Raw genomic sequence first — 25,355 nt, forward strand, 5'->3', positions numbered from 1 at the left:
TTAACCTGATTAATTAAATCAAAAGTCAATCAGCTTCTTTTTGACATGCATACTAAAAAAAAGAGCCTTGATCCCCAAAGATGACATGTAAAGAACTGATATTCATGATTACAGAATATTTTAGCATTTAGCCCAAAAAGCAGTAAGAAGTGATCTAAGGTCAACACCAGCAAGTTCTCTAAATTAAACCTAAGTTTTCCATTGGGAAATTCATTCTCTGCAATTAACCCGTGCTAAGTATTAGGATGCAGCAGGCAGCCGCCGTGCAGCGCCCGGGGACCAACTCCAGTTCCAAGCCAGTGCTTTGGGCAAGGGCAAACACAGACATGTTTTTAATGGTAGGGGAAACCAGAGCACCCCCGAGGAAAGCCATGCAAACTCCACACAGAAAGGCCAGAACCCAGGGCCCTCTGGCTGCTAACCATGAAGGACACGCGGAGGCGTTTTCTGATCTGGTGTCAAAGATTATGGTTTGGGTTAAAAAGACCATTAAGGTTAGGGGACCTTCATGGTTACAGTAATAAACAGGTGATTAAGGAATGATTGCAGGTTGCGTTGTTGGTTGGGGACAGGAGCAGCAGTCTTTGTGTTAAAATCTGATGTTTTGTTGAGCCGTCCAATCGCCCTGACATCCTCACTATGCAGGCTTGTTGTTTTGGGGCACTTGATACTGTGACTCCAAGTGCAACAGCTTTAACTCTTCCACCTCCACTCATGTTTCTGGGTGTAAAACTTCAGGCATGATCACGGCAAAGCTCAAAAACATGACCCTGCAGAGCACATATTTGTGTGTGCTCACTGTAGCTTTTTGTATTTACACGTAATGCCAGTGGGACTTCATTAAAATTAAAAAAAGTAACCATAGCCAAGGGAGACTAGAAATAGCAATGGCAAAATCTGAGAGCAGCAACAACAGTAGGAGCTGAGGTGGCTGAGCAACAGAGTCTGCAGGGAGAATATGAGGATCTGAAGGCTGATGGGTTAGTTTTAAGGAAGCAGATCTCCTCTAACAAGCTGAGGTACCATATATTTTACGTATGGCTTATTGATTTGATACAGGGATGTAAATAAGGACAATGAACACAGCTAATTATACTGTTTTTGAAACCAGTTGGAGACAGACACACAGTGGGTGCACATTCGGAGCTTCCTTTTTTTCTTTAGTTCATAAGAACCTAGAGGAAATTGTTTCTGCACCAATTATACCACAGCCTTCAGACGTTTGCAGCTTCTGAGGATTTCTTTGACTTACAGGATTGAACGTGGCACATGTGTTGAAACTGGGAGGGATTTGAATTGGAGGTATTTTCCTTCTGCACTCTCGTATTTCATTTTAACCTCCCCTCACCTCTTTCTCATTCTCCCTCACAGCATTTCTTCCGATAAAAGCTCTCCTTGCATTTGTGTTTCCCCTCTCCGCCCTCCCGCCACCGTCTCCTCATCTTGACTCTCTCTGTTTCCGACTTTATCTCTAGTTCTGTGGAAACTCACAGACTCGTGCAGGGTCTGGACTGTGCTGGCGTTCGTTAAATAAGTTCATCCTGCGTGTTAGCCAGGTCAGAGCCCAGGCGCTCAGCTGTACGAGTGTGTGTGTGCTGCATTCAGCAAGCAAGAGGAGAGAGAAATTGATTGCTCCCTTTATGTGAGGGAATGAGAAAATACTGTACCAGTCTACACACACACACACACACACACACACACACACACACAAAGACGTACTCACACACTCGAAACCCTCCATCTTCAAGCAGGGAGCTGCAGCTAAAGGCACAGAGAAAATAAACTAATAGCGCTTTACAGTTTGTTTTCGTCAATTTGTTCATTCTGCTGTTGCCCTGATAAGAACAGCGAGGTAGAAAAAGCAGGACAAGAGAAAAGTTGTTTTCCTGAAAACCCTTTGAAAGACTCTCCATTCTTTCCCTCCTTCACCCTCTTTCTTTTCATTTAACTGGTTTAAAGAAGCGATCCTCTCATATTGAGCTGGGAAGGTGGGGTGTTGCTTTGTGAGCAGATGTTTTCTTTATTTCACACTGGGCGTTGTATGATTGCAGCGAGGATCAATAATTGACTGCATCGGTCCCCTGAGGACCACTAACTGGAGATCGATAGAAGCCTTGTAGGTTTCCTTTTTCCCGTCAGATATTTTACCAGGTATAACTGCAGCCCACCGTCGCGTTTCTTTCTTCATTTGTTTTTTTTTTTGCAGTGGCTTAGTCCACCACCTCTGGACTCTGCTGTAAATAATCATATCGTCGGGCGAGGAGGGAAACTTCTCTGCAACTGTTAATCAATGCTGCACCGATCTCCACACCTACACAGCGCACCTATGGCCTCAGTGCTGCACACAGCCACAGTGCGAGAATTCGATTTATAAAATTACATTCTCACCCCAAAGCATTTAGCAGCGGGGAAAGCGATGGAGAGAACTGCGCAATCACAGCAAACGAAAACTAAACATCAATTTAAAAAAGTACTGCGAGGAGTTTGATACAGGGGGCAGTGGATTCACACAGATGCTGCATGTGTGTGTGTGTGTGTTTCCATCATGCACACAGGTGGTTTACATGTATATGTAAACCACCTGTGTGCATGACGGAAAGTTTCCAATCCCAACCTGATGAGGCAAGCCGCTCTGTGCCGATTGCATCACTGGCTGTTTCCATAGCAACCTGTCCCCTTACCACGAAGGTCTTCTGGCACGGCTACACTGACAGAGAGGCTAAAGCCCTCTTATAGAGAGAAGGAGAGCGAGACAGAGAGAGGAGAGGTGTGTTAAAAGCCGGGCGGCCGAGGAGCACATCTGTATTACTTAGCGTCAGCTGAAAAGAAAGGCTCCCTTTATTGGGAAGTAAGTGGAAGATGTCCCCCAGGAGTGCTAGAGCGTAATGAATTTAGACTCATCCAACATTAATGTGATGTCGCTGCGATGGCACTGAGCTGTATCTCTCTCCATCAACTTCCGTTTCCTGATTTCCTGACAGTCTGTAGGTCATTAGTCAGTGCAGAAGCCACCGCTTGCTGATTTAATCCCATCATGCAAGAACTGGCTTGACCTGAACGGGTTATTCAACACGTTCGCCATTTGTGCGTCACTGCCCTGGAAAATTCAGCCACCATTCTTGTCGCCCATGTAAAGTTCACACGGTTAATTATTCATGCACACGTTTCCTTCCCTTCCTTCCTTCCTCTCCTTCTCCCTTCTCATCTCCTTTCCTATCCAGCTTAAGCAAACCCTAAATAATTCAAAAACATGACAGGTAGAGCCCCCAGCCCCACCCCCACCCCTACCTCCACCGCCGCCACCCCCACCCTGCAGAGAATAGTGTTCCTTCCCCAAAGTAGCCATTTTGAGTTTGTCAGGGCGATTCTGTCAAGCCTTATTGGGTCTGAACGCGCTCATGCTTGCCTCGACAGTCCATTTCTCTCCTTTTCACTTTGTTTGAGGTAAATGCAACAAGGCAGGAAAACAGTGAAACTGATAGAGCATTTCGCCAAAAACACAGACTGTGGGGACATTTTCTTCACAGAGCAGAAGCTATAGGAATTACTGGTTTTGGGGCATATTTATTGAACCCGAACCCGTGTCTGCATCTGCCTGAATCCAAGCAAGCAACTAGCACACAATGTTGCACAGATGATATATGAGGAAATCTTCCAGCCACCATGCGTGGAATCAAATACTAATTTAAAGCTGGGACTGAATTGGAAAGCCTAAGGCCCCACCATGCCCTGTTGTTGTTGTTGTGGAATGGTCAAAAAATAATGTATTCTTCTGCACAGTGGCATGCTTTGATCCACCAAAGAAATGAACTGAGACGTGTATCATTATAATCCTGAAGCATCAGAACTGGCAATAGAATCAGTGGAAAATTGCCAACAGAGAATTATGCCAGACTTTTTTCAGCCCGTAAGTACACTGTGACATTTTTGTCACCGTGGCTTTAATCACGACAGCGCGATCCCTTTCCTTTCATAACCCACTGACGCAGTGAGAGCATGCTTAAGGCCCCGACACCGTGTCATATTTAATGGATGAGCCGTCCAAACATGGGATGAAATGTTACCTGGACAAGACGTTTGCCTTGACAAGCGCAAACTGGACATGCTGTCTTTTCTCCCCAATGGGATTTTCTTCCTCAGCCTCCAATAGGAAAAAAAAAAAAAAAAAAAAGAAACCCAGCATGGAAATGAAGCTTTTAACGCTGCAGGGCAGGAGATTACCTTACACACTTACATGGCCCGGCAGACATGCACACACACACACATGCAAAGCTTACATTCATGCGGGGAAATGACTTAATTTTAATTGTGCTTGCCCAATTCTGTATACAAAAGCAGTAGCATGCACTTAAGAACTGTTTTTCTAAACAGTTCTAAGTGTGGCTGACAAGTAAGGCTGTATTTCTGCAGTTTTACAAAAATCCAGAAGACCAAACAGTAAGATGTAGTATTATCTTTCATTATGTTGCACAGCAGCTGTCAATAGCCAGCACTACACAAGAACAGAGCAGCGCAGTCAACTGCTCCATATTAAGAGAGGCATTTATTTTTTATAATGTTCGCTGTCGTCATCTCAGCTCAGCTAGAAGCTGCTTTCTTGTTTGGACGCTCCAGCAGAGCAGACTCTGGTGCTCACACACACACGATACACATTTAAATTCCTTTCAATCCTACTTTCAATAATCAAGTGAGAGAAAAAGCATGAAAAGGTCATGTCTATCAGCCCCAGCTGTTTTCATTATGAACACATCTGTTACCTGGAAGCAGCTATGTTGAGTTTTGGTATTGTAGAAATAGATGAAGGTAAATATTTTATTTTGAGATCGTATAGCCATGCTGAAAAGTTTTTATTGCTTAGGATTTTGGATAAAGTTATCTGACGGTAATTTGACTACCTCAGAGCAAAGTGACGTATATGCTATACAATATTTAGACAGCTGCCATAGCAACAACTGTAGGAAAAGACAAACAAACGGGAAGTTATGGCCTCAATGCTGCATCTTTAAATTGGAATCATGCAAGGGAAAATCGCCACTGAGGGAATGGGTGTCTGATAGATGCTAAAATCCCTGATCTTTATTGGTTCATTGGAATTGTTAAGAATGAACAACACTTACTCACTAGCCGCCGACCAATGGGGTTCAAGCGAGCCCTGAGGGACAGTGCTGGATCTTGGTGCTATGGCAACAGTTAGAGGACATGTGACGCCCTGGGACCTAGAAACACATTTGGCCAGAGCTTTTATTGCAAAAGAAATGGCTGTAAAGCTAAGCGGCACATTATCGGAGAGTTACGTACATTTAAAGTGGAACCATTAGGTCTGACGTACACTCATTTCATGAAGTGCTGCACATTGAATTTATTTCAGTTTAAAGTTATTAATCTTTGCTGGCTAACACTGAATCCCACCATATTGCTAAGAACCACTGACTTTTGAAAGGCCAGAATCTCCTGCTGTGGCTCTGCTCAGTGCTCCTTGGCTTTGTCCGGCTCCTAGGCATTGAGTAAGAACGGATGACTGCATGCGTAAAAGCTTGTCTCTGTTTATTTTATGCAGTAGTAGGACACACAAAGCCACACCTGTGGGAAAAGCCTCACATCCTGAAGATTGCATTTTATCGCTGTTGTTGTCTCTGTAAAGTAATACGATCTGTCTCCAGGACATGTCCGCAGGATCCTCCCTGTTTTTATTATTGTTTCTGCACTCCCAGAGACCACCTGCCCATCAAACCGAGCCAGGGCCAGCGCTGTCTTTGAATTTACTGTTGACGGTTTTTGTTTGTGGTGTACTGTTGCTTTCAGCCATGGTAGATAACCTATTAACCACCAAGGTTTTATTTCTGTTCTAAAGAAACCGGAAGTGTCAGACATGTCTTCTCTCAAGCACCAGGAGGATTGTCCTCAGGAAAGAACTCCCGGTACATAAGTATGCAGTTTGTACACTCGGCCCAGAGCTCGCACTTGATACCTTCACTTTGACAGAACCCTCAGCTCCGGTGTCAGCCTTTTGTCAGTCAGCTAAGCTGGAGGCTAGAGTGAGATTTTCTTATAGGAAAACATCGCAGAAGAGATCTGGTTACAAACCACTGCTGGCACTCGTGATTTTTCTCTCCAGGTGGTGCATTCACTGTCAGTGTATTTTTTTTTTTTGTAAGTTACTTTAATAACGACATTAATAGTATTTGCTTCATACTGGAACATGTCAGCTATATTGTTCAGAATCACAGATGCTGCATTTAAAACGGAGAGATCACTGTTTGGTCACCCGCAACCTCAGTCTCTGGGGTTTTTTCACTGTCATGCTATCACACACCCTCCCCTCTCTCTTGTATACATCTGACACAGTTCGATTGAATTTCACCTCTTGTCACTCTGCTCGCTTGGCTTCGCTTCTGAGCCACCCGCTGACACTCACATGCACCGACACACAGAAACACACACACACACACACACAGCGCGTGGTGTGCAGTGATGGCAGAGCAGTGGGCCAGTCATGACAAGGCCTGATAGCACCTGGCTGTGTGTGTGTGTGTGTGCGTGTGTGTGTGTGTGTGTGTGTGTGTGTTGTGTGTGTGACACCTAATGCCTACACCTCTCAGACACACACGCGCTGTCAGGAATACAGATGCATTCGCGGAGAGCTTCGCGCGCACACACACACACGCTCGCTTCTTTTCCCCCTGGTACAAAAGAGAGTGAGCTCAGGTAGCTGTCAGGCGCTCTCCCACAGGGAACAGTGGGCAAGTCAAAAACAGCCTCCTCGCCTGTCGCTCCACACACACATGCACACACATTCGCGCACTCGCGCACTGTGCTTCGGAGTGAGGAGTGAGACGGAACGAGATGCCTTGGGCAGATGCTGGACCAGTTGTCTATGCTGCACAGAAAGAGTTTGTCTCTCTCTGTGTGTGTGTGTGTGTGTGTGTGTGTGTATGTGGTGTGTGTGTGTCTATCAGATTGTCTGTCTATCAAGTACCGCAAAAGCCATCTGCCAGCGAGTCCAAGTGGTCGTGCCGCCTTGTGTCTAGTCCTGGCCTGGGAGCCAGTGATAAGAAATGAGTGTGTGTGTGTACATGTGTGTGAGTGTGTGACATGTATATCCTCGGCGGTGACACCGGTTCTTCGCCCCCTCTAACCAGGAGGACTTTTTTTAGAGTGGACTTTTCTGTGCTTTTGTCCGTTGACTTACTATCAGGTTGGCTACCTGTGAGAGCTTGGCATCTCTTTTAATGCCCCCCCCGGTGCTGAGGCAAGGACGTCACGCCAGCTGGCTGCCAAACAGCCCTCAAAGCGGGTGCGGAGCCACAGCAGCTGTGGCTGTCACAACACGGGTCAATTACTTTCTAAGTTGAATGTTGTGTACTCACAACACGAGCACGCGCACACGGGCGCTCGCTGTCTGCTGTGCACATTCAGCAGCCTCTGACGAAGTTCACAGTTTGCTGTTTCGCACTCGATCAAAGCTGAGGAATCAGCGGGAAGTTTAGGATCAAAGTCTGAAGACTTGTTGCTGCTTGACTTGTGTAGCCTCGAAGTGTTCGGCTAACCTCGGTTTGTCTTCATGTTTGCCGTCCTTCCTTGTTTTCCTGGATGGCGGATCATTGATGTTTAGAGCCTCTTCAGAGGGTGAAAACGAACTGTCCACAAGCCTGCTGCCCGTAGATTGATTTTAATGTTGCTGCTGACTTTTTCATTGACTTTTTCTACATTGAAGCTTTTCCAAATTCCACAATAGACTCAGCAGGCCCAGCAACAAACTGTGCTTGCTCTGCATGGGTGGACAGATTCTCCCTGAATGAATTGAGAGCATCTGTTTGCTTTACGCCAGGATCACATTTAATCCCCGATGCATTTGTGTTGCTGAACTATGTAGAGTTCTGCACAAAGACCCCAATGGCTGACGCATATTGAGATGAGTCTGTTCAGACGTGCCTGCCTGGTGTTAAATCACAAACTTTCTCTGCATTCACTCATGAAAACTTCTCTAAGAGGAAGTGAGGGGAAAAAAGAAGTTCTAGTTTGTGCATGCATAATCAGCTTATGTATGATAAATGTGACAGCAGTGTTTAATAGAACGTTGCATCGTGCAGCTTTGTGCTCAGACAACTTAAAGCTTTTCTATCTGACCTTGAAATTGGGACAGAAAGCAGTATTCTCATCAGATGTCCAATCCATCCTAACACCTCCACCTTTGTTTCTTCCTGTCCGGCAGGCTGCAGAGGGATGCTGTGTGGCTTCGGCGCTGTCTGTGAGCGTGACCCCACCAACCCGGCCAAGGCCGAGTGTGTTTGCAAGAGGGTGGACTGTCCGTCCTTGGTGGCGCCTGTCTGCGGCTCGGATTCGTCCACCTACTCCAACGAGTGCGAGCTGGAGAAGGCCCAGTGCAACACACAGCGACGCATCAAGGTGCTGCGCAAGGGACCCTGCTGTAAGTACCATCGCCTGCCTACCAACCAACCGAGCGTCCACTCTTAAAGATAGTGCCGGAAGATTAAGCCGTTCTCTTTAAGCAAAAGGAAAATGATTTGAAATCATTTCAGTCCAATGTCGGTAGTAGGGTTTTTCCAGCGCTGTGCCGGGCCATGCTGTGAACAGCTGCAAGCAGTCGAGCACTGATTCAGGGTTTTTCCCCGAGCAGGAAGGCAAAGATGTTTCCCAACATGACGTGTTGGAGGTGTGCTAGTCACAAACCACAGTAAGAGCCTGTCGCCTGCAGCGCTTTTCCGCTCACTGTGGCTGTTTGTGTTTGTATTATTCCACCCTGCCATGTTTCAAACTGATCTGCTGACAAAGTAGTGCAGAATATCTTCATGATCTGATTGAATAGACCCGTTTTTATTGAAGAATAGCACCACTAATGAAGCTCTGCTAACTTTGTGACAAACCGATTGGATTCCCTATAACGTCAGCAAAATAAAAGCATCCGCTGGTTAGACAGTGAGAAGCTTTGAACGTGGTTTTGATCACCAGTAATTTAACAAAGCACCAAGACAGCAGAAAGCGATCAGTAGCAGTGAAATAAGGCTGATATCTAGTTGTGAAGTTCAACTCCAAACCGCAGAGATTCAGGTAGAAGCTGCAAATGCACTGAGAGCTGAAGGACTTATAAAACAGAGTTTTCTGTCTAGTCACCATCAGGGACACACACGAGTTCAGCTGCTGAGGACACAGCTAAGGGGAGGGAGTCGTCACGGGTTGGGCGTGGTGGCCATGCTGTCAAGCAGGACCACAGCAGTGCAGCTGTGCACGGCCATCCCCTGCTGTGAGGCAGTAGAGGAAACACATGCCATCACATTTCGGCTTGGTGTGGCGTGGCTAAAGCATATCAACCCCAGGCCCAGGGAAAAAAAATAAATGTATAAATATATATATGTAATAAATATACGCTCACCGGCCACTTTATTAGGTACACCATGTTGGACCCCCTTTTGCATGCGGTGTGGTCTTCTGCTGCTGTAGCCCATTTGCCTCAAGGTTCGATGTGCTTTGCGTTCAGAGATGCTCTTCTGCATACCTTGGTTGTAACTAGTGCGTATTTGAGTTACTGTCCGCTCTAACCAGTCTGGCCATTCTCCTCTGACCTCTGGCTTCAACAAGGCATTTTCGCCCACTAGATATTTTCTCTTTTTTGGACCATTCTCTGTAAACCCTAGAGATGGTTGTGTGTGAAAATCCCAGTAGATCAGCAGTTTCTAAAATACTCAGACCAGCCTGTCTGACACCAACAACCATGCCACGTTCACTTAAATCACTTAAGTCACTTAAATCACCTGCAGTAGATCGTCTTAACTATGTCTACATGCCTAAATGCATTGAGTTGCTGCCATGTGATTCGCTGATTAGAAATTTGTTTTAATGAGCAGTTGGACAGGTATATCCATATATATGTATGTGTGTGTGCGCAGCGATCTGCTTCTTTCACCTCACCTTGTTCAATATTTTAAGAGTATGAATGTGAGATCTGATTAGTTTATAAGAATACTTTGTCTGCTCATAGTTAAAAACAACAAAAGTTGTGCATTTGAAGACAGTAGAGTTGGAGCTGCCTGTTCATCTGCTCTAATGTATTTTTGAGATCACCACACTGAGATCAGATTGATGTCATTCATCAAAGACTTCTAGCATTACCAGAATTTCTTATGTTTGCGCGTGTTTTTTGAAGCGTTACCATTAGTAAATACAGGCTCTGAACATTTTTGAGAGATCAAATTGGTGCCTTTGATCCAGAAAAGATCAATCCCAGAAGTCCACTGAGTCTACAATATTTCAGAAAGCAATCTGAACAGAGACTGACACCATTAAGCCTCGGCGAGAGTTGAATTTAGAGGCCGCGAAGTAAAGGTGAATAAAGTGCTTAAAGCATGGTGAATGTAGAGGTTTTAGATGAAATAGCAGACGCAGGACTGGGGATGTTTTGATCTTTGGGACAAAATCAGCCAAACGTAAAGCTGCATTGCTTGTTATTGTCAGGTAAATGGATTTCTATTACACTCTGTCCTAATACAACAAGCTTTGCCTTCCTATCTTTATCCCCCAAAACTAAAACATGTCCCTTTTATGTCCAATCCATTGTCTTTCCAACATGGCTACACTCCCAGAGCTAAAGCACCACCTGCACCCTTGCACAGAAAAAGCGTGCCACTCAGTGCTCCCATTGGTTGCCATCCAGTGTGTATTTCATCCCGTAGCTCCTGGTGGGTGCCTAGACTCCTGCTGCACCTCTCGTCGCTTCTCTTTAGCAAAGCCCATGAAGATCCAGGACTCTGAGGGGAGCAGCAAATTCCTGCCAAAGCTGCAACATTGCAGCACCCTCAATAATAACTGTCGTGTTTTGTCAGTGCCGCGTCTGCCTGCCAGTGTGAGCCCACTGCTAATTCCAGGGGTCTGATTACAGTGCCGGCTTGGACCTGGCACTAATAACAAGCTTGGTGACTGCTCAGCACTGGCAGAGAGGAAATAAAGAGGTATAAAGGACAGAGAGAAGACAGGAGGAACAGAGAGTACAGTGGAGGAGAAGCATCTGGAGAGAGAGGGAGAGAGCTATGAAACATTTAAAGAATGTGTGTGGGGGGGTGTAAGAGCAAGTGAGATAGTGATTGCGTGAGTGAACGGGTGAACAGAATACAGGAGCAGAGTAAATCCATGGAGAGAGTGTAGTGTGAGTGCTGTAATGATGGTTTATGGAGGGTTAAGGCCATCAAAGGCACTATAATTACCACCGGCAACAGCAGCAGCAGGATGTGACTAGAAAAAAATAAAGCAAGAAAATAATAATAATGATAATGCTAATGATAGTATTGCTGATAATAACTGCACGCTCACCACCAGAACTTTTGCTCTTATCACGTCACATCTGCAACACCGTCGCCTGCGTTTGGAATGAGGGCCGATGTAATTTATGCTAATGGTGAGGCAATTTTTCTGTCAGCTTTTTTTTTTTTTTTTTTTGTTCTCATTGAATCCGACTCCTTCTCACACAGCACAGAGCTCTTTGGAGTGTAACTTGCAGCCAGGTGTGTTCCGGGTGTGTTATTGTGTGTAGTATATTGAAAAAGTCGGATTTGTAAAGCATTTCATCTGCAAACAGCACATGGTGTCCACGGCTGTGGCTTTGCTACCTTATGTGCTTACACTGTAAGAAGGTAAACAGTGAAGATGTGCATAACACAGCTTTTTGAGATCAGATCGTTCCCTTGATTACCTTTGGGCATATTCGGCAGCTGCTGTGGAAAAGGTGGAAAGTGTAATTCACACTTTGCCGTACTTGGCTAGTTTTAGAACTGTATTCGCAAAGGTTACAGACATTCTTTTGATTGGTGGATCTGCCCGGGGCGCACACACACTCAGGCCTGACACCATATGCTGAATAAGCCGCCAGGTACCGATGCAGGTGACCTTAAAGTCTAATCATCTGTAGGCCACCAGTGCGTTTATTTAATGGAAATCTAGACATTATGTTTGGACTTTTTAAGCGACAACGAGTATTTTTGCAGAACAGAAATTCCCTTCCTGTTAATTCTGCCATCCTTTTTTACCTCCTGTTTTTTTTTCAATTGTGTGTCGCAAATGCAAGCAGTCACAGTAAAGTGTGTGTTACCACTTAACCAGCTGTGATCTGTAAGTTTATTTTACCTTTGGTTTTGTTCCAGCAGCCCTGTTGAAAGCTCCCACATGTAGCAACCTGACTTTTAGCAATGGACAGTTATTGGAAGGGCAGCTGACCAAAGAATCAAAGGAAGTAGTTTAATAGAGAGACGAGAGGTTCAGCCGAGTTGTAAACTCAAGACATTTATGTGTTTGTGTGTGGCTGGATTAAAGAATATTTGATGCATTTGCATTATATGTTCACACAGGTACTGTAGGGAGAGGTATAGGTACCAGAGTGCAGGGTGGTATACGTGTCAGCCACAAGTGTGCATGTGAAAGAGAGAGAAGGCGTTGGGAGGTCAGGGGAAGCCAAGTGACATGTCCTCATTCTCTTTCTGACTCCAATAAATACAGCCAATACAGAAGGTCTGGACAGGTCACTCTGGTTTAGATTATGGAGTTGTCAGCGCTGATAGAGGAAGAGAGAGGCAAAGAAGGAAAGGAGGGAGAGTGGGAGACGGCGCGAAAGCTGAGCGAATGAGAGAGTTTTTAACTTTAAGAATAGTGTGGGCGGTTGGATTGGTGCTTTTGTGCGAAGCCTCGTTTGACTCATTCGATTTGAATGGCGGGTTTTCATCGGGGTAAGTGAATTGGCTACTGTTCTGAGGAACCGTCATGTCCAATTCAAATCAACTCGGGAGTCTTATCTGGCACTCAGGAGTGCAGCCACAAAATACGTTTTTTTTCTCCAGCAGTTGATCCCCTTTTTAAAGGGACTGCAGTTATATGGAGCGCGACTTTAGCATTTAACACAAGTCTGAGGCTCGGGGTGTGTTTCTGTGAACAGAAGGGGACTATCAACCAGCAGCTGTCTAATATGACCAGCAGCTTATGGTGTCTAATGTTTAGCCAAACTTAAGCGCTATTATTGCTCTTTAGCTGAAACCACAGAGTGTGTTTGTCGACTTTATGACCTTTTTCTACTTGTGCGACTTTGCGTTCGCCATTCTTCCTGTGCAAAGAGGGATTTTCATCAACATACTGGGTGCACTCACTTCGGGTTGGAACTCCAAATGAAGTGGCTTGTTCACAACCTGGACTTTGTCAGACATGTCACTGTGCTCCTCCCCTGCTCACACATGCTAATATATTCCCCCGTCCTCTGACCGCACAGTCCAGCTTAGCTCATTTTGCCGTGACAACAGAAAAACCTCATTTGACCACATCCATTTAGCACCTGACTCATAACACTGAGCTGGCTGTTACAACGGTGAAGTGCCAAGGTAACGGTGTAAGTCCCCGCGTGATGGCAGGAAGAAACGACCCACAGGTTGTTTAGGAGTGGGCACTTAGTTGCCCCCAGTGCTCCCCTCTAATGTTCACATAACCTGGCCCTTAATGGTTCAGACCAGCTCCACGCCAGCATCTTCATTATCTCCCCTTTGTTCTAGATGGATGATTTGGGATGGGCGGGGTCACATTTCTGCCGGTCAAGCAGGCAGGCGGCGGGCAGATAATGGCCTCTGATATTGTGGAAATTAAAAGGAGAAGCCGCGTTTGAATTGGACCAGCAGGAGTGCCTGATAACAGCACAAGGCGAGAGGCAAAAAAAAAACAAAAAAAAACGGCCGGCTAAGAAAAGAGAGAAGTCAGAGGCATGAAGAGAGAGAGAGAAACAGTCAGCAGAAGCATTTTCTGCTTCGGAGAGACAAGAGATATTTGAGCAACTGTGTGCATGTGTGCGTGTGTGCATGCCCGTGTGTCTGCGAGCACGCACACGCTACAATCAGCTGGGGAACGTGCACCATGTTGGCTCTCCTAATATTGAACTTGGAGCAGAGTGGTAAATACACTCCCTCTCCCAGAGAGAGCCACAGAAGTGCTGCAGAACTCATCTTGTGTGGCCACTCTAGTGGAACATGGAGTTTTTATTCTTTTTTTTTTTTTTGTATAACTTTTTCTTTTTCTTCTTGAAGGACTTCAACAAGTAATGCAAAGAAGTGGAGTGAGTGTGCGCGAGTGAGGTGACCGGGGTTCGAGAGAGTGATCAATGGAGATTGATTTTGTGTGTGTGTGTGTGTGTGTGTGTGTGTTTGTGTGTGTGTGTGCGTGTGCTCGAGAGTTGGCCATGAGCACGGCCCGCTGCCTCCCACTCTATCAGTGCACTCCACTCCCTCTCTCTCTCTGCTTTAGAGAGGGCTTTATCTCTTCGGCACCGACACACTCTTGTGTCCTCACAGTAAAAGGAGAAAGGCATCAGTGCCCCACACCTGCTGCTCAGTCTGCTCTAACATACTGCAGGCGGTCAGGCCAGTGCGAGGCGGATGTGAACCTCTCCATCTTATGTGCTGCGGCTCGAAGCGTTCAGTTATAACCTGTAGTGGACGTTTCAGAGCTTTTCACTGGTTTGATGCGGCTGCATTCGTCGTCTGTGTTTGCTACTTGAAGGGATCCAACCTGTCTCATGCACAAATCATTTGCATTTGCAAATACGTTTCGTAGCAACCGTAATCCTGGAAAGATTACATTTTCTCTCAATTTAATGAGGAAATATTTACAACGAAAATATCTGCAAAATGTTGACTGCACCTTCCCTCCAATATCCACTCCTGGCAACGAAAGCACGATTAATATTTTTACGGTTGTTTGGAGAGCACCCGGCTAATCTTTGGAAAGGTTGTGATCTTGAAAAGCCAACCCCGCCTTTATGCACAACATGGGAAATGTTGACTTTTGACCCCGAAGCCGTGATCTTTGCCAGAAGTTCACCCGGGTTTAGTCGTCTGAACCTCACAGCGTGTGTGAGACGAGAAGCACGCCCCGGCCTCTGGTGTCGAAGTGAACATAATCCCGGCAACAATTAAGTTTTCTCCTGAATTTATTCACTGAAGCACATAAGTCCCTGTTTGTGAGTCCTGACCTTGACTCGGGGGGCTCAGTGAATGGTTCGAAGTGTATGAACATAATGAATGATGAGTCATCCGACACCTTACGAGGACAGTTTTTGTTGGTTTTTCCACCAGCCCGTACGAGGCGCAACACATATAAAAAAATCAATTTGAGAATAATTTGGTAGCCCAATGAAATGTTACACTTTATCCCGTTGTTTATCAAAGCCTTTTCTTTTCTCAGCTATTGTTGAGAAGGCTTTTCCCCGGAGAAGGCAAAACCGTCTCTGGCCTGAGCTTGTTACCCCAGCTGTACTTTTTGTCTTTTGTCTGGTGCCGGTGTGGCTGGTTGTTAAGGTGTCCGGGCTGGGCCGGGTAAAGCCCTGATTTATCCCCTCGTAGGACCCAAAGCTGGCTGGGAGGAAGGTTTCAGGAAATCTCCTGCAAGCGAAAGCCTCTTTGTGGAGCAGAGCTGGAGAGTCGGGGGATGAAAGCCGGCCCGCTTTTATTCCTCCTTTACCCTTCCACTTCCTCTTCTTCCCTTTCCTCTCTTTCTCTTTTTGCTCATGCTCTGACGATCTCTTTTGTTACCGTGGTGGCACGCTCGGTCGCCCCCGGTGACAATGGACTGGTGGTAATAGCTGTAGATGGTGGAGATGACTTCTGGCTTTGCCGGAGCAGATAACAGTGTTCTGCACAGTCTAACTGACCATTATTCATCTCTGCCTCTGCACATCCTTTCCTCCTTTCATTCCTTCTGCCATCCTTTCCTCCCTCCATTCCTCTCCAATCCTCCTCCAGTTTTCTCTTTCTCTTTAACTCCCTCCTTGGTTTTATCCCTCGACTGTCTTCCTTCCCCTTTCCTCCCTTGCTTCCTCTCTCCCTCCTCTTCTTCTCCTGCTCTCGTCTTCTTTTCCTCCCTTCATCTCTTTTTTCATCCCTCTTCCCCCCTCTTTCTTTTGAGACTATTCTTCATGATGTCTCTCTCATTTCACCTCTCCGTCATTTGCTCGCTGTTACACAGTCCAAAAATAACTCTCAACGCTTCTTCCTTCTTCCTCTCTCTCCTTCGCTCTCTTCGTTCTCTCTCAGTCCCTCCCCTCTCGTCCATTTGCCTCCTTAAGATTTTAAGACAAAATCCCTCTCCGTGTTTTTTCTGCTACTCTCATCAGTAGTAACGTGCACACACAAACACGAGAGTAATCAAATTTCTCTGAGGCGATCGCCGAACACATTTCTGCGCACGCATACGCTCGCACACACACACACACAGGGCGAGAGGTCATCGTAAATAACTCGGTTTTCGTGATTTCATTTCTCTGGGGCATTGACTCTTGCTTGGTATTCATAACCATAACATGCAGAACCTGACAGCCTGACTGTGTGTTTGCGTGTGTGTGTGTGTACACTTATACTGTATTTATACCTCTATGGACGTACACACGCACAGAGGCATACTTGGTGAAATATACACACACTGTGGGCATTTTGCAGACAGATAGATTGAAAAATATACCATCTTGTTCTCCGTCTTCACCATACACACACACACACACACACCCACACACACACACACAAATGATAATGGGCTTTGCTGGAATCCTCTATCCATCTTTACTCGCTGTTCCACTCGTCTGTGACCACTGATACTTGTAAGACAAATCCTGTCTTCTTCATCTCTCTCTCTCCAGCGCTCACCTCTCAAAAAACCTGCAGGCAAAACACCGATTATCTGCACACACACACGCACGCACACACCTGCTTAATACCAGACGAGGGGTTGTGTTCTGAGACTTTTTTAATGTATTTATGCATTTGGTTTCTCCTGAATAATACATCGTTATTTGTTATTTTCCCTGCGTATACTTTGGGCAAGATGGAAAGGAGTGAAAATAAAAGCAGAGCGCTGTTGAAAATATGAGGATAACTACCAGCTCAGCAGACAATAGTGGATATTTTATTTTATTTGTGTGGAACAAGAATGGCGACAACTGTCAGGAGCAGGATTTCTAAAGAATGTCTGCTTGTCTCTGTATTGGCTTGGTGTCTATTGTATGTCTGTATATATGTGTTTGTGTGTGTGTGTGTGGAGCTGTCTCACAATGCAGACACATGTCCTCATATAAACTCAAATGTTCTTTCTCAAAATTCTGTTCCAGTGACTTTATTGGCATGAAGAGATGGAAAGAGACAAAAGAGACGGGCTTGTCTGTACACCAAACAAAACATTATTTGCAACAGTTCATTCGCTTACACTAGCTTTTGTCTGACAACGCCGGCTGGTCCGTGACGGGGCCCGGGCTGATCCGCGCCCCCGTTCTCCCGCTGGGTCCTCGCTCTGCACTTGATTGGTAGACGACGTTGTGAAGATGACGCCCCTAAGGACCGTGTGTGGAAACTAGTTGCAACGCTTTACCTATCCAGTGATGATGGAATCCATGCTGAGACTGTAATCATTCAGTTTTAAAGTTGCTGTTTGACAATGTTTATATATATTCTTCACCCCACTTTTCTATTCAGCCCCTTCAGGTGCACACACTACCACTCCTGCCTAGCGACTCATTTAAGGAGCGTCCATCGACTGCGTTAGCTCCCCAGAGTAATGCTGTGTTCACATTGTGGCAGCAGAGGGCAAATTAGACGGCCCTTGCCTTCAGTGGGACATTGATTGTAAATTCCACCAGCGCTGATTTAAAATGAGCAAACAGATGTTCAACTTTCACACCTTTTTTCACACCCTCTTCGGCAGCAGGGAGCAAAAACCAGCTGTTGAACAGCCACATGGACGCAGTCATGTCTGCTCGTGCATCAGCTCGCATTGTCTTGTGTCGAAGCCGAGACGAAGTAGCGTGCCGGTTATTGATCCGGGCCGCCAGGAGCCAAAGTCCTGCTGGTGTTCATGTTAGCGATCTAATGAGATGCTGTTTACACCTGGGTTGGAATGTGAATGTGGTTCACTGAGGGGGAAGGAGAGAAACCCAGCAGTCGATTGTCCTCAGGGCCAGGACTGAGAAATGCTGAAGAAGACAATGTGTAGATTATGACTATACAGTGCACTATATTTATTTAGTGCCATTTTATTGGACTCTTTCTGAATATATGTGTAGTCCTTCTGCTATTTTATAGATCCAAAAATGATGATGATGATGATTCCTGTGTCTCAATGCTTACATATAGAGTAAACTACTGGCTGTCTCATACAACATAGGGAGCACAGTAGTGAATGAGTGCATGAGGGAGTGATTTCGGACACAGCATAGGAGACGAAGGTGTTATTCCACCTGTGTTTGCTCTGACTATTTCATTTATTCAGCCCCTTTTACAGGAAGCATATAGAATAGATTTCTGTGAATAGAAACCTATGACAGTAACAGAATAATGGTGTGGTATTTTCCCTGCATTTCCTATGATTTCATTCAGTCAGTTGCTTTGGCTGGCAGCGGGGTGACAGGAGATGGTGATATTAATGTTTATGTGTTAAGGCCTTTGCCTCCAATTCTTCAGTATTTTCTAATGATGCGCTGACAGAACGCTCAGAAAATGACCATGCCTTGTTGTGTAGATGCATTTGTAATGCACTGTCAACATCAGTGCTAACCCCAGTGAGGTATCATATAGGCTGCTATATAATTAAAGCCAGCCTGTGATTTGTTTTAATGTGAGGCGCTGGCAGCGAGAAATGTTTGGTTTCCATCAGCAGTAACTTACTGGAGCTCTAATTCGTCTGTATTGAGACTGATGCACTTAACAGCTATCAGTTAACCGTGAGGGTAACATAGATTAGATGGCATTATGAACAGTAACAAGAAAGTTTATGGATACCTCATTTCTTGTGAATCTAATGTGCATGTGTGGGTAGTTTGAATGCCACGCGGCAGTGGTGGACGCCATTAACAAAGAGAACTTCTAATGCAGAGAGATAATTACAGAACGAAATACATGGACTGGGTTTCAGTTTAAATAGTCATAAAAATGCTGTTTGATTCAGTGAAAAGCTGAAGGATTGTAACTTTAAAACGATCCACTGGAAAACAGAAAGATAATAATGCCAATAATTTCTTCTTTTAAAAAGATGATTTGTTTCTCCCTGAGATCCTCTAAAGCCTCTAACTTTGTGGTACCTTTCTAAGCGCGGCATTACCTCAGACTTAATGACTGCATCCTGGTGGCTGGAATTCATTCATTTGGAAGAACCCACATTTTTGTACTTACATTTCACAGTGAATTGCTTTTGCACCCAGGAGCTAACAGCCTCCCCTTCCTTTTTGTTTGCTGCAGTGGAGCATGCCCGCTCCTTGAACACTTCCTCTGTGTGGCGTGTCCTGACACAGTGTGCTGTTTATGGTGGAATTACACAAGCGAGACGCTGTTAAAATGCTGTTTCTCAGAGGATCCAATAGGTCACTTTTGTTGTGTTTATCAGAATCACTTGACCGGCGATGCTGATCGTATGACTCATTGCTCTGACAGGAACGTGAACGCGGCCGTGTTCGCCGTTTCCCCTAATCACGTTAACTCCAGTCTAACTTTGTGAGGATTGTGAGGACAGGCCAATATACCTCAATTTCTCTTTGAAATGTGTTTGTTTACTGACTCCCAGATCCAGCAATTTTCTCCACAATTAGAGTAATACACGCACACACACACACACACACTGACTCTCACACCACATGCACAGTGCCTGCCTGCATTAATAATGCTTGCCAGAAAAGGAAGAGAATCAATCCCAGTTATTTTCATCCACTATTTGCTCTGAATAAATGTCAGTACTCTCTGCTCCTCCTGCAGCTCCATTCTGTCTCTCCCAGAGAGGCTTATCAAAATAGCTTAAATTAAATTGTTGTCATGTTAAACAGGGTCCTATATTGCAGGGCTGATTTGAGGGGTTTATCTGATTGCGAGCGTGCGTGTGTGTTTGTGCATCGGTAGGTGTGTGTGTGTGTGTGTGTGTGTAAAAGAGAGAGAGAGAATTAGAAGTTGATAAACAACGCGTTGGTCTTTCTTACATGAGTTTTACATTTTTTAAATTAAAGTCTCCATCTTTGGTGCCAAGCTCTCATTACTGTGGCATTTCTACATTTGCTCGCAAGAGATAATTTCTTGTTTTTTCTGCTGTTGATGAGGTTTCCAAAGCTGTTGCTAATGGTGTTTCCGTTTATTCCAAAATAATCACTGTAGCTGCGAAAGTCATGGCTGCTTCTTAAATATTTGCAAAGTCATGAGCTGTGAGCAAGTCAGCCGGGCAGCGATGTTCCCTATTCATATCGCTTCAGTTTAGCAGTTTATGTTCTGTAGAGTTCAAACTCTGCTGCCGTTTGTAGGAAATTAGAGAGAAAAATATGAAAGTGAACGTGTTTTTGATTGATTTTGCAGCCACGATGCAAGCTGCTGTTACATTAGTTGTAATGATCATCATGAATTTACACGGATCCTGTATGTCCTCACACAGGTGTGCCTGTGTTCGTGTTTTGGAGGACCGACACGGGCTGTAACTGACTTTTTTTCTGCAGCATATTGCACCCAGCGGCCGTCACTCATTAGCAAGTGTTGGTGGCAAAGGCCAAGTGTGATTAGCCAACGCTTCACTGCACATCAATGCTGATTTTGGCTGCCCACCACCACCAGCTCCTGTTAATCTGGAGCTAATGAAAGGAAAGTTGCTGCATATGCGCCACTTAGCCCACATGGGTGCTCGCTCCTCTTTCTGGGGCCAGGGTGACATTCTGAATTCATCGCTCTCCGCTGGGAGCTCATCGTTGTCAACATCTTCCTGCCTGTGTCAGTTTGTGGCCGTAGCTGTGTTTTGGACAAAGGATTTATTCAGCTTTTAAGTAACTCTGCTCTCTGTTATTTTAGGGATGAAAACATTTCATCAGTGAGCTGCGGTATAAATGTTTGCCGTAATGCTAAATCCGCTAACTGGGTCTAATGACTTTCATCTCACTCCATTTGATCCAGGGCTGCCTGGCGTAGAGCTCTACAATTTAAAACAACATAAATGCATTATTGATTATGTGTGAGCCTGGCCTTAAAGAGGTAAACAAATGAGCAGTTAATAGCATCTCCACCTTATTTTGGCATGGAGATCTCAGCCTAATCCACGAGGCACAGCTCTTGGTACAAGCACTGACATTTTTCCAATAGGTAATACTGACTTTTTCCCATAGGCCATTAAGGTGACAGGGACGCCCTGAGGTTAAAGAGGCTGTCCATCAGCCAGCGCTGTCTGCCTTTTCTTCTTATCTTTTATCTCTTTTAGCTTGTTATATGGATTAGAGGTTTGAAATAAAGTTGGAACACTTTAACTGTGAGGATAGCTTGTCACACGGTGTATAACCATCCAGAGAATCCAGTCCCAATCCAAGATTATTTCTATACAGCAACAACACATACGTCAACATCGCTTCCATCATGTGCAGCCCGAGCGAATAAAACTCTGAAACTGACTGTACTCTAACGGCAGCCAGTTATTCATACTGGGTGTAATGATGCACAGCGTAACTGTGGCACATTTACCCAATCAGCTGTTTACTGTAATATGTAATATTGCAATAAACCAGCTGCAGGGTTTCTACTCTGTAGTTAACATGTGACCTATAGAGAGGCGAGAAAACCCCAAATTTCCCCTTGGAGGAGTGTGTTTAAAGTTTCATTTCGATTGTTCAGATTCTGTGTTCGTCTCAGTATACTGCTGTAAGCACTCAAGGCTCCCCACGGTTGCCTTCGGAGGAAGCGTCTCTAAATTAGTGCTTTGATATTCGCTGATGTTTAACTGGAGAATTTAAGTGTTTTTACTTAAATTGTGTTCTGTCCTTTCATAGACCCATACGTCTCTGTCTGTGTTCGTCTGAAATGCCACATCCAGACGATTTAATCCCATCTTGCCTTCTTTCTGTCACTCAGCAGAGTGAATGGGCCCTGTGTTGTCATTCCAGCACCCCACCTGTGCTTTACTGCATCTTTCAAGCATGAGATATCTGCCACTGGAAAATGACAGCTACGCTACAAAACTACTTTGAAATCTTAAGACCTCACAGCATTGAAGCATTTTAGTATTTTACAATGTGTCCTTCCTGTTTTTCTTAAACATTTATCTTTTTCAGTTGAAAAACATTATTGTCTCCCAAAGTAAAGCCCATTTTCGGCTCAAAGGTTTTTCTACCGCAGCTCTGCATCGCCCAAAATCTCGGTTTCAAATCTGTCCAGGCAAGCACTGTCCAACATACTGTACTCTCGCTCACACGCCGCCGCTCTGCTGTGCTGAGTGTGTGGCCAGCAAACTGGAGTGTGATGAGGGCTTTTTGTGGTTCATTTTCCGTTCTCAAGGGTAAAACAGCAGAGCCTGTAAAAGAGAGCAACAGCTGCAGTTCAATGGAGTTCTTTGAAGAACTACATCAAACACAGAGAGTCATCTTCCAGCTATTGGCCTCACAGTAGAGAAAGTGAAGGGATGTGTGTGTGTGTGTGTGTGTGTGTGCTGACAGCATGTTGGAGAGGTGTGTGTAGGACTGTTAATGCTTTGGCCTTCCCTCAGTCCCCGCCTCCTGCTCCCCATCACTTGGTTTGGATGTCTGGCCGCGTATTCTCGTCCATATTTACTTCTTGGATCTTTGTCTGTATTGATCTTGTCTGTTAATCTTGTTTATTTTCTGACCGTTCCACGCTGCCTTTTCCTCGCTCCCGTGCTGACCCTTTCCCTTATCTCGCCACTGCACACTTCTCCTCTACGTCTACTTCTACTTCTCAACTTTAAGCCCTTCCTTGCTTGCTTGTCCGCCTCTTTGTTTAAACCGCCCACATGTTTATCTTTCGATTTTTTTTTTTTTGGTCGGGTGCTCAGTCTCGTGGCATTTTACATGCTCGGCATCACTTGTCAATCACATCTTATTTTCTTTTTTGTTTACTGTGAAATGCATAATTTCCTGTCCAACAGCCTCGTTCTTGGACGGAAAGGAAAAAAAGCCTGCTGCTTTTTCTCCAAATGTTTAACTATTTACTCTTGATGTCTCATGCCTGAATGTCTTCTTGCATGTGTCTCCTCTTTTGCTGCTTTGCTCTCTTGCAGCATTTTAACTCAATCCCATCGTTGCTGTTTTCCTCTCTCTGTCACAGTGTCTCTCTTTTTCACTATCTTTCTCTCTTCTTCTTCTTCTTCTTCTTCTTCTTCTTCTTCTTCTTCTCCTGCTGGTGATGGGGAGGGGGGGGGCTTGATTAGAACACACACTGCCAAGTCCCCCCACATCGCATCATTGCATTTGATTAGCTCTCCAACCCCCTGCATCTTCCCTTATCACTACCAGCACAACAGGATGCACCACACACACACACCCGCACGCACGCATGCATACACAGTTACACACGTGCACGTATCTCAAACTCACTTGCAGACTTATCTGAACTCCGTGGCTGCCTGCAAACGTGCACTGGCATATATGAATACACACAGTCTCCACACACACACATCTGGGCTGCTGCTGTTGCCGTGGCGGCAGGGCATCGGGTAAAGCCAGCATGGCGTTGACAGCTCCCTGTCCCTAATGAAGCATTAATAAACTACAGCACAAAAGAGTGGATCAGAGAGCAGCAGAGCTCCCCACCTGCCTGGCTGTCTGCTGGCTGCCAGGGGGAGAGATGAGAGGGGAGAGGATCACTGTAATCCCCCGTCTTCCAAAACCCCTCTGCCCCACTTTTCAGGGAGACGTCACCCCTCGTCACCTGCTCTTCACTATCATGCTGAAGGTTTGGCGCTTTTCAGTTTTTTATCAGTCTGATGTCAAACTCTTACTCAATAAAAGAGACGTTAATTAAACCACCACACCACTGATACTCCAGCAGCTCTGTACCAAACTGTACAGCTGCAAACGCAAATATTATTTTGTTGACAATTTTGAGATATATTTTAATATGCAAATGAATGCAGTTTGGTTGCATTTAAACACTTAAAGATAAATGCTAAGTTTTTATGCATGAGGGAAACAGGCTCGGGTAAATAGGAGAGATTCAGAGCTGGCAGAAAATTACAATTCTCAACAGCTTTGGTTTAAGTTTTCTTCAAAAGTTCCTCATATCTGCAGCTCAAGCGGAAAGTCGGGAAAGTCACTTAATTTTGAATCTTGCATGTCCGCTTGTTTGTGAACGAGGAAGAGTGACTGCGTTCAAATTTACACATAGTGAATTTGACTGCTGACGTGCTTCCACGTGTTTATTTTTCAAAAAATACGATGTAGTTCTTAACTGCGGAGACATTAGCTGCAGCCTGCTAGTGTGTGTGTCAAGTTTGTCCGTCCTGAAATGGCTCAACCTTCAACCGATGCTTGATTATTTTCCCTCCAGACCCCTCTCCTTTCCCTCTGCTCTCTATATTCATAAACCGAAGTCAAAAAGCTTCGAAATGAGCACGAGCGCTTCCTGAATTTGTGTCTGTCCCTGTCCACCTTGCTTTGACTTTATATGCATTAACGCTGCCCAGTGTCGCCTTCAGTCTGAGCATCACCTAAAAGATGTTATTCTGTGTCTGAAGGTGTGTGTCCAGGAGACACCACAGCACATGAATTGACGATTAGGCGCGCTGGTAGTCCAGTCACAGTACATCCCCGCTGGCCCTCTGAATCAAATCAAGCAGACCTGCTGAGTGTAGATATTCCAGGAGGTGTGTCAATTCAAATGCTGCGTGCCCGTGATTCGAAGATATGCAGCCATTGTACGGTAAAAAGATCCAATCAAGTCAGAACCAACTGATGGAGTGACAGGAATGAGTCCAAAATGCTTTTAAAAATAGCCGGATTTTAGAAAATGCACTGCAAATAAATGTGTAAAGAAACATTTAGTCTCTTTGAAAAGCCTGCAAGCTTATAAAAGACATAAGCATATGTTTAAGGAATATTCTTTTAATTGGGCCCCAGAATGCCATCTAGCCTCAGGAGTGACCTGTCCTTCCCCTCACCATAAGCTCGAGATAGATGTCATCTCTGTGTGTTTGTGCTGGAATGCGTCCCTGTCACTTTGTGTCTTTATCTCTCCGTCTATCTGTATCCTTATCTGCCTTTTTTCCTCATTATCCTTGCAGCCTAAACCTCAGTGAGCTTTACTCCAGCGAGGGAGACTGATCTAATTGGCAGCGAGGATCATTGTAATTTAGCGAAGCCAGCTCTGCTGACTGTTCCAGCTCCCCGCTTTCTCTTCTTCCTTTTTTTTTGCCACCTTTCTCATGATAATAATGAGAAAATATAGACGAGAACTCCCTGAAGTTTGCTGTTTTTTTCTCTTCCTGTTTTATTTTTTATTTTTGCGGGCTTCTTACACCGATCACATTCGCCCAGGCAATTTGCCTGCTTGTCTGAGTCTGCGAAGGGAGGCTTATCTGCACTAACGCCTCACCGA

General features: G+C 45.1%; 1 protein-coding gene across 1 annotated transcript in view; it reads left to right on the forward strand.

Annotated features, from left to right (window-relative positions):
• The window catches only part of agrn (agrin), a 235,932-nt gene that overhangs the window by 126,512 nt on the left and 84,065 nt on the right, over nt 1–25,355 (forward strand). Inside the window, exon 4 of the mRNA XM_041945446.1 lies at nt 8,213–8,428. Coding sequence (XP_041801380.1) covers nt 8,213–8,428 — 216 coding nt within the window. The remainder of the gene's footprint in view (nt 1–8,212; nt 8,429–25,355) is intronic.

Source organism: Chelmon rostratus, chromosome 10 (assembly GCF_017976325.1).
Source record: "Chelmon rostratus isolate fCheRos1 chromosome 10, fCheRos1.pri, whole genome shotgun sequence".
Lineage (NCBI taxonomy): Eukaryota > Metazoa > Chordata > Actinopteri > Chaetodontiformes > Chaetodontidae > Chelmon > Chelmon rostratus.